General features: G+C 37.1%; 1 protein-coding gene across 7 annotated transcripts in view; it reads left to right on the top strand.

Annotated features, from left to right (window-relative positions):
- The first annotated feature begins 52 nt into the window (after positions 1–52).
- Positions 53–15,396, top strand: part of kif1b (kinesin family member 1B) — a 72,298-nt gene continuing 56,954 nt past the window's right edge. For all 7 annotated transcript variants that reach the window (XM_082144858.1, XM_082144863.1, XM_082144860.1 and 4 more), the window contains exons 1-2: positions 53–320; positions 3,095–3,236. In XM_082144858.1, coding sequence (XP_082000984.1) covers positions 3,134–3,236 — 103 coding nt within the window. In that variant the 5' untranslated portion in view covers positions 53–320; positions 3,095–3,133. The remainder of the gene's footprint in view (positions 321–3,094; positions 3,237–15,396) is intronic.

Genomic DNA, 15,396 nt, shown 5'->3' on the forward strand with positions numbered 1-15,396 from the left:
GCCAGACGGTCTGTCATTCACGATGTTGACACGGCAGTTGACGTAATCATTTCAGTAAATCAAGGCATTCATCCATATCCTAAGCCTGCTAGAGGAACGGTCCAACGACACCAGCATCAGCCTAATAAAAACATCATCTTGCGCGGTGCTGGAGAATGAAACGGAGCTATAATGGGTGTATATAATAATAAAGGAGCTATTAAGAACTTAACCGTCAGTCTTTTTTGATTTTTGCTGCTGGTTGTAGACGTCATTGGAGAATTGGCACCGTGCAGGATTTCTATGGTGTTCTAGTCGTCTCTACGTGTGGATATACAGCGGTAAGTCTCGTCTTTTCTCTGAGATGATTGTAATACTTATACATTTGAGTTTGAGTATACATTGCCCGAGTTGCGTTTAGGAATGCGAATGAATGTTTTGCTTTTTTTTGTTGCAGTTGATTGCTTTAGCGCAACTTAATAGTGGTATTATACTCTTACTATTTATTTATATTTATAAATGAAAATAAATGTTCAAATGACAAACCCATCTGAGGGTTATGCAAAGAAAGTCACCGAGTTCATAGAAAGAAGAGTGATGGGAAGTTCGGCACATTTCCACGAATCGGTTCTTTCGAACAGTAACGTTACCGGCTCAAAACTGATTCAGTGATTCGTATCATTGTTTCTCTCCAAATGCTCGTACTGTCACCTCAATCGTCGGTTATCAGCGTCGCGGATCAGGTGGGAAAAAAACGATTCTCCGTTGAATAAGTCAGTCCGTGAGTTGTTGACTCCAGAACCTCTCGGACTTATTGTATTCGTGACAGCAGTTCATTCCGGCTGGGGAACCGGTTCCCAGCAAGGATCCGAATCAAAAGAACGATTTGTTCTCAAATCGGACATAGACATAGTAACGTGCCCGTGCGATCCTCAAGGAAGCCAATCCATAATGTTACAATGTCATACTTGATTTAGTGCTTATTAGAATAATTTAACGGTTTGATCAAATTTATATCAGTGGTGGATCATTCTGACTTAGTGCAACTATGCCATCGCCGGATATGTTGTTGCGAGTCGCCCACCAGTCTCCGTTAAATCACAGAGTGAAGTCGGTGTATCCTTGAAAGATAAACGTTTTTAATGTGTTGTTTTAGTACCACACAATTCTATAAGAGTGGATCGAAAGAGAATTTGTTTGTCTCATTACTGATGTAACGTTAACTGTTAGACAGACTTGTGTTTTATCCGGCAGATTGATTTTCATGGGCGTATGCCTTTAATTCAGTGGATGACTACAAGGGCAAGGATGAAAACATCCTCTTTTTGGTGTCATGTGCTTGAACAGCGGACTGTTCATTTTTTCAGTCACACTCAAGAGATTTGAACTTCAAAAATAATTGCTGCATTGTCAGATTCGTCGTAATCCACAAGCCGGTCGATAAAACCAATACTAAATAACAAATGTCACGCCCATATTAAGTGATGCATGCATTTTTAAAGGAAATAGACTGGCGTTGTTATGTGTCGGCGCATGTTGTTTCGATATGTCATGACGGTATTCAGATGTGTTTACTTGTGTAGTGAGCGTGTGAACACACAGGCCCAGCCCTGCTGCTGCAGGCGAGCGGCCGCCATGTTTATGAGTCCGTGAAGGAACCATCTAATATTCCTGATAAACTCTCTCTCTCTCTCTCTCTCTCTCTCTCTCTCTCTCTCTCTCTCTCTCTCTCTGTCTCTCTCTCTCTCTCTCTCTCTCTCTCTCTCTCTCTCTCTGTCTCTGTCTGTCTGTCTCTCTTTCTCTCTGTCTCTGTGCTGGATATCTTCCTGCATACTATGGTATCACCTTTGCCCACCGGGTATTTAATAGGATAAATGGGTTGTTGACATATAACAGGCAGCTCTATGCACATTTTTATATTCAGATTTAAGATTTTGGGTTAAAATTTACATAAGGGAAAGGGAAAGTTTATGTCTTGGTCCTTTTTCATCATTGGAATTATCATAAGCATTCCCACAGCCATGAAAAAATTCTAAATATTCTATGTTTTACCCATGGTTTTTACCCCTAGAATGCCTGACACATTTTTTTTAAACGGAACAGTTTCTTGAACCTTTTTGACATAATACAAAAGAAATTCTAAAAAACAGTTTGCATATGTTTTCTGTTTTGTATAATTTTTTTGGCCTTTTATGGCTTTTACGGCCCATATCGGGCTCACACTGAGAGGAGAAAAACACCTCAATTTTATTTAGAGGTCCATACCGAGCAAAAATATGCTATTTGGTGCAGAAAGTGTTTATTTATTTATATGGCAAAAAAGTAAGATGAAATTCTGATTGCTTGTAATGTAAATCAGTAACATTTTCAGTGAAAACAGTATAGCAGACTACTTGCATAAACTGCATAAAGGTATCTATCAGTCATCACTCTATATCTCCCAAATATATGTCTTAATAAGATAATATTTAAATGCTTAGATTTTTTATTAAAGAATAAAGTTTTAATTGTGTGGGGAAAACATAATGCAATGCAATACAATCATGATTGCGAGATATTTTGCAAGTACAAATAAATGTTCAGTTTATTTTAAAATATGAATAGGAAAGTTACGCTCAAGTTTACTTTATAAAATATAAAACTCAAAAAGATGTGTACCACAGTCCACAGCCTAAATGTGGACATTTTTAGAATTATACTAAAAGGTATAATACTTTTATTACCTTAGGTATAGCACTACTTGCTAAAAATATTTAGAGGCCTTAGAAATTCATGTATCAATAGAGTTATAGAGTTAAAGTCATTGACATTTATATTTGATACTGCTTATTGTGAAAATAAAAATAATCCCTAATCTAATATCAAGGAAACAGAAGTTAATTAAAAAGTCATGGAAAATCATTAATCAAAATCTGTGGAACCATTTATCATCTTTTTCTTTTCTTTCATTGCATAAATTATGTTATGGTGCCTTCTGATCTATTTAGAAGTCTTGTTTACTCAATGCAATCTGATGAGATAATTCTGGATAACGTCTGTGAAATGTGTTCTTGTACCTTTAGCCTAATATCTGTGGCAATGGAAAAAAACATTATTATTTTGTTTCTTTTTGTAGGAGAACATTTTGTGGGATTGAATCACAACAACTTCAACCATGTCTGGCTCTGTGAAAGTGGCTGTCAGAGTGCGACCCTTCAATTCAAGGGAGACCAACAAGGAATCAAAATGCATTATACAAATGCAAGGGAACTCCACCAGTAAGTATATACTTGTCTCTATGGCTCTCATACTTTGTTTTAATTGTAAGCTTCTCGTATTTGGTCACATGCCTCCAGACAAGGTGGCTCTAGTATATGCTTTTGGCTTTAGCCTATGAGATTTTCAGAGTTAGATAGCGTTCAAGTTTTATTGGAAATCTGCAACCTGAGTGACTGAAAAGAAAGAATAGAAGTGGAAATGATATTCTGTTTGATCTTGAAGGGAAGAAGAGCCTCTCTTTGTGAAATCCCCTTCCTTTGGAAAAATGAGAGGACTCAAAGAATTTCTGCCTGAGGGACTTTAGTGTGTTGAGGTCCTGAGTGTGAAGAAGATATTGTGTGGCTTGAACCTGCAGCTCGGGTCTCTTGTTCATCAGTTTTGCATTAGTTTAGTGTTAGAGGAAGAGAGAGCCAGTGAAAGGAAATGAGTTGATGTTATCGCCCGTGTTTCAGGTGTTATCGTTATTACACCCTAATGAAGAAGAACGCCTGACCACACATCAAGAATTCATGGACCCTTTGATATAAAAATTGTTTGTCAAATTTTTTAACTTAAGAGTTTTTCATACCATTATGATAATACTATTTGACTCATTTGTAGAAGATATGTAAAAAATCAGTCCTCGTGCATTCTGAGCGTAACTCGGCAAAAAAAATCAGTCCTTGTGCATTGTGAGTGTAACTCGGCATACTGTATTAGCTGTTTTTTGGACAACATATGGGTTGTTAACGTCCATTTGCGAGCAGTGAGTCATTGTGCTCTCTGAGATGTGATTCATCGAGCTGCTTTGAACAAGGTAACATTTAACAAAGAAATGGTGGGGTGCTAATTCTTAAGATGCATTAAGAAAGAAAATACGGACCTATGTAACCTTTTAAGTTGCAATGACAGCATGTCAGTGATAAATTACCCAGCGAGGGTTTTTATATATAGGGAAGATGTAAATTGACACTTGTATTGGTTTTAACTATAGATGGATATCCATTCACGTTTTTCAATTCAAATCACTAGCTATTGGTTCTGATTTGATTTGATTATGATTAATTTGTCTATTTCAGTAATAATTAAGGTCAGTAATCCAGGTCTACACTTTGTGTATATTCAAGTTTATATAGCCTGCACTTTATATTCATACAAATGAACTGGTTCATAAGAGTCATTTGGTTGTCGAGGTGTAATAAACACTGGCTCTTGGGTTTTGTAGAATCAATTAAACGTGTTCAAAATAAGATTGAGATTAATTGGAAAATCTGTATTTACCCAGCCATAGTTTTAACTTCATGAGGCTTCAAATCTCATGATGGACTAAGTTAAAGGGGTCATGTCATGGATTTTTTTATTAATATTTTGATGCATTCCTTGAGGTTCACTTATAATGTTAATTAAGTTTTTTGCACAAAAAAAAAGATGTGTATGCAGAAAAAGTATTACTCATTTTTTGCAGTATTTATTGCAAGTGAGTGTTTTGAAAACATTATCCATGTAAAACCGTAATTTACAGACAAACCATTATGAAATTGTTTAATTTTGGATGATACCGATAGGTAGCCGATACTACTTTATATTTGAAAGCCGATAACCGATATATTGGCCGATAAATCTAAATCTAAATTTATATAACTCCTGATTACAAAAACAAAAGTCTCACCATTAAAAGCCATTTTAATTAAACCATATTGTGGATGAAAATGCTAATTATTATTAATAGATTATTATCAATGTTTTTGAATATACATAAACAGTATTATAACATATGCACAAAATGACGCAAATGCACAAGTGAACTTAAACTAAGTTACGTGCTAGTCAGAATATGTAACTCCTGTTGTGGATTCGCTCTTCCCGTAAACGCGCTGAAACACGGCAACTAAACCCAAAGAGTTCATAATGTTTTATTACAATAGTGTTCTCTTTATAATGTTATGTAGCCTATATGACAGACCCAATCATAGTGATTAATGTTGTGCATTGCAGTTTGAGCTGCGTGTGCTGAAGCTGAAGAGCTGAATAAACACTGGTAAACTGAAGACTTTTGCTAGAGGCTTATTTAACTCAAATTCACAATCGAGCTTGACTATACTAGTCATCTATTGGCTTTAATTATTCAGCCAAATTTTTGTCATCCTGAATAGTTAGGCTGTGAGAGAGACGCTTTTGTCATATCAAACATCTTCTTAATTTACATAATCATTATTGGCCTAAACCCCATGGTAAACAAAGTGGTCCATAGGAGGTACAAGGTCACCTGAGAGAAGGCCAGAGTTGCACAGGAAGTAGAGCTCAGAGTCTGCAGTCACAATGCACTCTAGCACATATGCGCAGACTGCGTACTGAAACCGGAGCGTGAGGTTAGCATTCGGCCCACCCCCTTCATTAGGACACTACTGCAGATGGCATGCTGGGAATGTTGTCTTATTCAGTGCTGAGCCGTCAGGGTCAAGGATGCTCGTGGCAGATACACACAGCAAAAAGCAGAACGACCTTAATGTTTGGTCTCTAGTGATTCGTTTGCTCTGAGATGTGGTAACCATGGTGATGTCCACTGCTTAGACAGCATCTTTAAGATGAATGTTTGTCTGGACCGTTTGTTTACCTTGTACTATGGCGTGTTCCTATGAAGATGCTCTCTCCATTCAGATTGAAGCAGATATTCTTCTTCTTATCACTGTATCTGCTGCAAAAAGCTCTGTTTCTAGAGGAATATGTGGGCTTTTGCTTGAGTGAAGTATTAATATCGTCTTTGGAAGTTGAATGTTGCTATTCATGCGTGTGTTTTTTTTTGTGTGTTGTATCTGAAAGAAGAGATATTAATAAGCATTGGGTTGTATGGAGATTAAACCTGTAAAACCTTTCTCTCTCACATCTCTCTTGAGAGATCTTGGCCTCTTGCACTGAATCTATTGTTATTGTGACCTTTTCTTTTATGAAGGGAAAACTGTTGAGGGAATGAAAACTCATCTCTCTTTTCATCTTCAGCAGTGGTGTCGTGAACAAATATCAGCAAAGATTATTGAGTGGGGGATTTAAAGGGATAGTTCACCCAAAAATGTACATTTTGTCATAACTTACTTACTCTGAAGTTGTTCCAAACCTGTATGAGTTTAATTCTTCTGTTGAACACAAAGTAAGATATTTTAAAGAATTTTGGTATTGGTAACCAGACAGTTGACAGTAACCATTGACTTTTTTTCCTACTATGGAAGTCAAAGGCTACCGTTACCAACTATCAGGTTACCAACATTCTTTAAAATATCTTTAAACTTTTTACATTTTTTTATTTAAATAAAATACTTTTTTGTACTGTGGAACCTAAATTATATTTTGAGAAATATTTTTTTGTTCATACAATGGAAGTCAATGGGTTCCAGTGTTGTTTGGTTCCCAATAGGGATGGACATTTTTGTCAATTTTTCATTTCGACTTTCGAATATTGTTTGGTATAAAAAATGAGTGTCCATCATGGCGATAATGAAAATACTTTAATTAAAACACTGTTATGAAAATGTTGACAAATAAAAATAAATATGACATGAAATATGTCTATCGAAAAAACATTACAACTCGTATCTGCAAGTTGTGAAAAATGCATTCTATAACCAAACTCACATTTTCAGGACTCACAACCGCTTTCTCAGAAAACCCGTGCTGTGTGAACAGAACCGGACTGGACAATTAGTTGTCTGTCACGTAATGCAGTCTGAGAGAGAGACGCTCTGCACTGCACAAACTCATTTCTCGGTTCAACATCGTGTGTTGTAGGTTTTCGTGTGTGGTTTCGCTTTCGGTAACTTAGTCACTGTTCTCCACCGGAGCTGCTCCCGTCAGTCTTGTTCTATTTGCGACTCAAATGCTCCACTCTCCACCCCAGATATAAAAACTGCTGTCGTTTCATGAAGGGTTGATGTATGAACTCGCTGCTAGATTGGAATCTTTTCGTGACAAAAGTGATGACACTTCAGTTCTATGGACATTGCCATCTTTGATATTACTTTGGTCACTGGAGCTATACTTACTGATAGAGAATACAGGCTTGACTCCCAATGCACGTTCATACAGACAGTTATTCGAGACGCTACTATGAGTTGCTGTGTGAGCATTTCGAGATTCACACCTGGAAGTAAATGCGGATGTCAATCCCAAAAACTGACAGTGTGAACGTAGTCTTAGAGGCTTGTGGATGGGATTATTTGACCAATAAGTAACCAACCATAATGGTCTAGCAACCACATTAGCAACAGTACTAGCTGCATACTTTGGAAATTCTGTTAGTATATAAAATGGTGTTCCTGTAGCTAATACTACTCTGACCTCTTATTTTAGACTGTTTCATCTCTGCTAATGAGATGGTGGATGGAGTCATCCTGACAGCAGGCCCTTGGGGACCGCCATCACAGACACAGGAGGGGAAGAGTTGTCTGTAAAAGCTTTGCACACTGAAATTGAGAGACAGAAAAGCTTTTATTGATTGAGAGAGAGAGAGAAAAAAAGGTGAAGAGAATTCATAGATTGATGTGGTTCGGACACTTGGAAGGTCATCTTGCTCTTGGGCTTTAAGTGCAGACAGAAACGATTGACCTGATTACGGATGTAATCCCGTGAGCGTACCTTAGGTCACCAGACTCCTGCATTAATCCCAGTGACCATTGCAGGTGCATGGGTGTAAACTCAAAATGCCACTTCTCACCTTGCAGATTACAGCTGCACCTGCCACTCAACCCGGTAGATGGATTTTTCAGTTTGGAGAAATTTGGTGATTCTAATTAAAATCCCAATTCAAGATGATCTACTTGCATTTTATTTTAAGATATTGTCTATATTAAGAATTGGTTTATGTTTTTTTGTTTTTTTTTAAATCATCTAAGTATATCATCTTTCCTTTAGGACTGTGTGATGATGTAAGGTAGGCCTGTTGCCATTATTACATAATTGCCCTTCTCAACCCTTCTAATCACCATGATTTGAAATTACCATGATTATTATATGCACTTTAAATTACAGTCATATATTGCCTTCCAAAATAATGGAATATTAAGCAAATATTGAAATGAAAAAATATAAACATATTTAATGTGCATTTTATGCCTTTATTTCATGATTGGCAAAGTAGTGCGTTATATGAGAGTGCTCCTAATTAACGTATTGGCACTTAAGTTTCAATTTATTTTAATATTGGCGTAATTTAATTTTTTTTTTTTTTTGCCATTACAAGTCAGACAGCTTTACAATGATGAGTGCAAATAAGACAGAGATGTATTATTGTTGGATATTCAAATTTTCATACTACTGCTACTACTACTATTTAATAATAATAATAATTATTATTATTATTATGTAGGTTTTCTAACATATAGTTGACTCTAAAATGTGTGAATATTTTATTAATATTTAAAATATTTTATAGCCTACATCATGTCAGTCTGCCTCCTTTTGTCAGCCAATATGTCATGATCATGACAGCTCTATGCTCTAATCTAAGGTTTGATTTTGTAATGATGAAGTAGTTTAACCCAGGAATGTGGCTTCAGTTTTTCTCTCTTCGTACTTGGCAGTTCTGCTTTTTCTGTAATGCCTCATTTCTGCCCTTCTTGTCAGCCGTTTTCCATTTAGCTTCCTTTTTTGGTTCCTCACACTGTGATTTAAAAAAAAATAAGGTTAGATGTAGAACAGCTGTTGCAGACCATCACCGGTATACCTCAATCTTTTACCAGCCGTCAAGTTGCTGGCAATGTCTTATTACATTTGTCTCCTTTATCACTCCCCATCTGTAACTCTTAAACACCGGCTGCGTCTCAAACCTAGTGCGTTGTCTTGCTCTCTGTGTCTTATCTGAGCAGCTTGTCCATGTACAAAGAATTAAAATTGAACATCTGAAGAAACTGGCTTGGGATGCAGTGTGTGTGTGTGAGAAATATTCTCAAGTTATTTTTTCAACTGATGTACTGTGATGAACTGTGTTTCTGATTTACTGCAGGCCAAAAATAAAACCTCGCTAATAGCATAAGTTGGGGCTCTGACCAGCTGTAGAAACACACAGGCTGAGGCTCATAAACACTTAAAGACCACAGCAGCATGTGAATTATATGAAATATGAGTGATGATCCAAAGTCGCCCTACATTCATATTCATTTAAAACACTTATATAATTGTCATCACAGATTTGCTGTTTCTCATAAACTCTTGTATTTCTAAAGTACACTGTTTTGCAATATATTTACAAAGAGTTTGACATTATCATGTTGCTATGCTAATGCTGAAAAACTCTGATAAGCATAAAAATGGCACACGTAAATATTGGGTATTTTAGATTACACTAACTGTTGATCTATACTTTTCAGTGAATGAAGTATAATTATTTATAATCATTTCCCTTCCCTGAGCTTGTTGCAGTGTATAGCCATGGCCAAAAGTTTTGGCAGTGACATCAATTTTGTGCTTCGCAAAGTTTGCTTCTTTAGTATTTTGGGATTCTTTTTTTACGTTTCTATGGTATACTGGTAAACAATATGCATTTTCAAAGGATTTTATTGGCAAAAACTTTCAATATATGCAAAGAATCATTATTTACAGTGTTGATCCTTCATAACCTCTGCAATTCGCTCTGGCATGCATCAGCATCTGGGCCAAATCCTGACTGATGTCGATCCATTCTTTCCTTATTAGTGCTCAGAGCTGTGGACTTTTGTTTGTCCTCTCGCCTCTTGAGGATTGACCACAGGTTCTCTACGGGATTAAGATCCAGGAGGTTGCATTGCCATGGATCCAAAATTTCAATTATGAAATGATCTCAGAGCCACTTGATTCTTGCCTTGTGACATAGTGCTCCATCATGCTGGAAAATGCACAGATCATCACAGAATTGCTCCTGGATCATTGGCAGAAGTTGCTCTTGCAGGATGTTTTGATGCCATTGTTTATGCATGGGACTGGATGAAAAGCAACCCCACACATGGATGGTCTCAGGATGCTTCACTGCTGGCACGACACAGGACTCATGGTATTGTTCATCTTTTCTTCTCTGGACAATTGATTTTCCAGATGTCCCAAACAGTCAGAAGGGGCCTTCATCAGAGAAAATAACTTTGCATCATTTTCTGCTGTCCAATTCTTGTACTTCCTGCAGAATTTCAGTCTGTCCTTGATGTTTTTGCTCTAAAGCCTGGGACATACCAAGCTGATGTCAAAGAACTAGCGGTGACGAAAGCTGACCGTGTTGCCTCTCGTCGGCTGTGAGTCGGCCAAAAATCTGCGCTTAAACACACCAAAAGGACTACTGACCACTGTCAACTAGCATGTGTGTTCTGTGCCTGCGTTTAAGAATATCAATGTCTACATCAGCAGATATCAATAGGTATTTTCGTCATTCAAAAAGGGAAACTGAAACTAGAACTGCAGATATACAAACTGTGAACAAGTCAGGGCTTGGTGACCATTTTGAACTAGAGGGAACCGACGCTTAAAGAAGGCCAGACATTGCCCGACTGACGCTGTGTCTGTTGGTGTGTCATGGGTTTAAAATGCGGATTTTTAACAGGGTCAGCTTTAGGGTTAGGGTTGGGGGCAGCTTTAGTATCAATGGGATTTTAGCAGAAACCATGGTTATTATGGTAAATTTGATAGATTTCATAAATCTTGCAGATGAATTTCTATGTAAATGCAGTTTTCTTATCATCCAAAGATAATATATTTACACAGGACATTTCCTTGTACAGGGAAGCCGGCTGTTTGCTGTGCCAGTCTGGTCTGTAATTACCCATATAGCGGGGTTGATCTGCTGGAGTGGTGCAGGATGAGATGAGCCGGGGGGCGGGTGGGAGGTCCGGACTTCGTCACGTGCACGAGAATGTGAGAGAGCATCACAGAGTCGTGCTTGGAATGGTGGTATTTTCTTTCTGCTATAAAGACATGGATGCATAGACAGCAACTGCAAAGCGGATGAAATTAGGCCAAAACAGTCCTCCATGCACGTCACATGACTGAGAGTCATGTTTTCACCTCCTCCTTGTGGAAGTTAAGGACAAGCGGTTATATCACCTCATGCTCACAATTAATCTTATTGATGTAAAATGACATTCCACTTCCTGGACTGTCTGCAGTGAGGTAGAAAAACAGCAGTTATTACTTGTTATTCTGCTCCAGTGAATCTTAGTCAACATGAAACTACATTCACTACTCCTTTTTACTTATTTAATGTGACACATTTCTGAATGAAATGTGATATTCAGTGAGAAAAGGACTGACTAGATTGTGAAAAGTGCTACTTAAATTATTGTACACTACCGTTTAAAAAATTAGGGTCAGTTATTTGTTATTTTTGTGTAAAACATTTTTTTATGCAACAGGGAGGGATGCATTAAATTGATTAAAACTATCAATAATAGACTTTTACACTGTTACAAAAAAATTATATTTCAAATAAATGCTGTTTTTTCAACTTTCTACTTATCAAAAATATCATTCTTTTCACCACATTGAATAATAAGAAACGTTTCTTGAGCACAAAAGCAGCATATTAGAATGATTTCAGATCATGTGACACTGAAGACTGGATTAATGATGCTGAAAGTTCAGCTTTGACATCACAGGATAAATTACATTTTAAAATATCAAAACAAAAAGTATTTTAGTTGTAAATTAATAGTATTTAATTATATTGCTGTTTTTTTTACTGTGTTTTTGATTAAATAAATGCAGTCTTGATGAGCATAAAATGCTTCTTTCAAAAACATTAAAAAAATCTTTCTGACCTCAAACTTTTGAAAGGTTTATTACAAAGCACAACAAAATACAAAACAACAGTTACTCATAACATTTGTTTTTTTAAATAAATTATAAAAACTATTCATAGTTGGAACTCTCTGCTTTGTAATGTAGTAATTAATCATAGTAATTCATCATTATTGGTCATTAATAAAATGACCAATAACCTTAATAGTCATCAGAGAAACGTGAACATGCAAATGTTTTGTTAATTTTTCTTTTTTAAATATTCATTTAAAATCTCAGGGCGTAATTCTAGTAAATATTTGAGGTCAAAGGGGTTCGACTGACAAAACATTTGTGAGTCCCTGCTCTAATACCTTTCTTTGTCTCCTTTGCTTTACCCATTGATTCTCTCACTTTCCAACTATCGTTCACTACCATCGTCTCTCTCTATCGTCTCTCTCTCCAGTGCTGGTTTCTGTCTTAGAATCCTAGTGAACTGGGAACTGAATGTGAGAGTGGCAGCAGATAGAGCTTTGTAGTCCAGGCACGGCTAATCGTGGCCACTACTTTTATTCATTCTGTATTATTCATGGCAATGAAAAGCAGAATTTAGTAGAAAAACACTGAGTCTGTCCTGGCCGCCATGTCATTTGGCATGGTGTACCTGTAGTCTGGACTCTGTCTGGAGATGGAGGCCTGATCTGCACCCACATCGAAAATTGCGGTATCACATGCTTTCAATGCCCTTCAGCTAACCTTGAGTTTACAAAGAAATGAGTTTAATTAATCCCTTCCGCTGTTCCTTAGATGTTAGAATGGTGTTATTAGTCATCTAGGATTAGGCATCTGGTCTCTTGGTAGCGTTAACTCATGGTGCGAAGAGTGCTGGCTCAAACTCGCCGTCCATTGAATCCCACAGACCAAAAACCACTGCATCTAACAGTGTTGTCGTCCAAATGCTGAGGCTGTATAGTGGGCAGGATGGTGAACAGCTCTTTTAAAGTTCACTTCATTTCTCTGTATGTCTGTGGTGGGAGGAGTTTAAGGATCTCTCAGTTCACATCAGGCCAAAGTCATCATGGTGTTGGTGTAGACACAAAGAGATGAGCAAACCCAAAGCCCAATGAACAAAAACGTGGGCTCAGAGTTATTCTGTTTCTCTGTCTTTGCTCCTTGTCTTTCTCTTGGCCTAAATATTGATCATTAATGTACATTATTGTGAGTGGAATTCATGTTCTGAAATGAAGCAATCAAGAGGCTGTGCATGGCAAGGATTTGACCATAGTCAGGGTCTTGTTAACTACAATGTGAGTGGTTATAACAATTTATAGTAGTGCACATCCTTCTGTAACTTAGTTAGCCTATTGCTTTTATGAAGAGGCAGCAACAAAAGACATACATTTTCAAGAATGTAATTTATAATAATAATGTGCCAATAATTTATTAAAAATATTTTTAATATAAAATTATTAATAGGTAAATTTTTATTTATGTAATAATTTTAACTATTATGTAACTATTTTTGGGCCATTCAAGAATGTGAAGTTAATGTTCTTCCTATTAGCAGTAGTGATAATAATACAAATATTAATTATTTATTTATTTATTTATTTTAATGTTTATATAACAATATTGTTGAACCATTCAAGAAGATGAGGTACTATCAAACTCGGCAGTCTTTATTCGTCAGCCTATGTTTAGCTGGGTGATCTGTAAAATGAGTTCAGCTTCCTGGACTTTCCCGTTTCCACTGGCGTGGTGGTTTTATAAGGAGTGGAACGTGTCTGCTGGTCCTGACTGAAACTGAAGAGGTGTCATACTCTCTCTCTCTGGCCCTGCACTCACTAATATGCTGCTCTGAACCTGATGCTGTTTTCTCTGGTGTACAGTATGTTTGTGTATGCTTGTAGGCATATTATCGTCACACTGTATGTACGGTGCTGACATGAACTTGGCTGTTGCTTCAGGAATTCAGAATAAGAATAGTTTGCAAATCACAGAAGTATCCACCATACACAATCTACCAGATGCAAGAAATTCTGCATTTCAACTTTCAATTTACCTTCTTTATTGCTGGCAGGTTCTTGCCACATACACGTACGTATATACGTTTGCGTTTGTGTACATACTGTAGCACGTGTCCCATGACAATTTGCAGAGTGTAGTGTGTCAGGAAGGTCTGAGTTCAGAAATCTGCACATTCCTTCCTTTCGCTGAGGTGCTGTCAGTATGTGAGGCAGCGATTGCCATCTGGTGCTACAGAAATAGACGGGGCACTCCGGATGACATCTTGGCAGCTGGGCAGAGCTTCACTTTTCTAGTGATTTCTATCTCGCAATCTCCCTTATTTCACTTATATCCAGTGCTGGAGATAATCATTCAATCATTCAGCGCTCTCATTCAGTCCTCACCTCTCCTGTCTGCTTTAATCAAACATGATGGAATCTCATAAATCAAACTTTTCGAGTCAAGAAAAGCAGTCCTGTTAAATCTGACAGTTTTTACAGGCACGAATAACTTTTTTACTCTCACCCGTCACCAAGGCTGCAGTTATTTGCAAAAAATAAAATAAAATAGAATGAAAATAGTAATATTGTGAAATGTTAGTACAATTTTAAAATAACTTGTCTATTTTAATATATTTTAAAGGTTATTTATTTCTGTTATGGCAAAGCTGAATTTACAGCATCATTACTCCAGTCTTCAGTGTCACATGATCCTTCAGAAATCATTCTAATGTGCTGATTTGATGCTCAAGAAATATATCTTATTAATGCTGAAAACAGTTGTGCTGCTTAGTATTTTTATGGGAAATGTGATACAATTTGATATAAAATAACTGTTAATACTTGCTGTAGCATGGTGTATATAGAGTCATACCATACTCAGCTTCTCTACCAAACTTTTTTTTGAATGTCTTTTTCAAGAGTTTCATTGTGGTAGGTCTCTGAATAAGTTCATAGGCCTCTATAAAGTCATAACAGATGACCTCATGTTTTGTACAGGGCCTGGCATTCTCTGGCGGCGGTGCTTGAGCTCAGTATTGTTCTTCAGCCTTCCTGTTTTCATTCTCTTTCAGTAGCCGACATGAAAACTGCGTGGACGGCATGCTGAGGCTTCACTGAGACTTCTCAAAAGCAGTAACTGAGCCCAACACTGCTCAGAAACTAGAGGATGAGCTTAAAGCTCTGTCTGTATCCTGAAATGCCCTTCCATAAACAATCATATTGTTATGATGTCAAACAGCGGTACGATGTTTATGAGGAACTTGCAGTGATAGGAGGAAGTCACACTTTTTTTTGTGCACCACAACATCTCTGCACTGGTGTTTTCCATTGCTCAGTGCAATATTGCATTGATATACTAATTCTCTGTTCTCTTATTGTTTCGAAATAGTCATTGGTTTAACCTTCTAATCCACATGTTGTAGTGAATAATAACAGTATCACTTTGCTA

The sequence above is a fragment of the Leuciscus leuciscus genome (genome assembly GCF_965113295.1).
Source record: "Leuciscus leuciscus genome assembly, chromosome: 18".
In the NCBI taxonomy this organism is placed as follows: domain Eukaryota; kingdom Metazoa; phylum Chordata; class Actinopteri; order Cypriniformes; family Leuciscidae; genus Leuciscus; species Leuciscus leuciscus.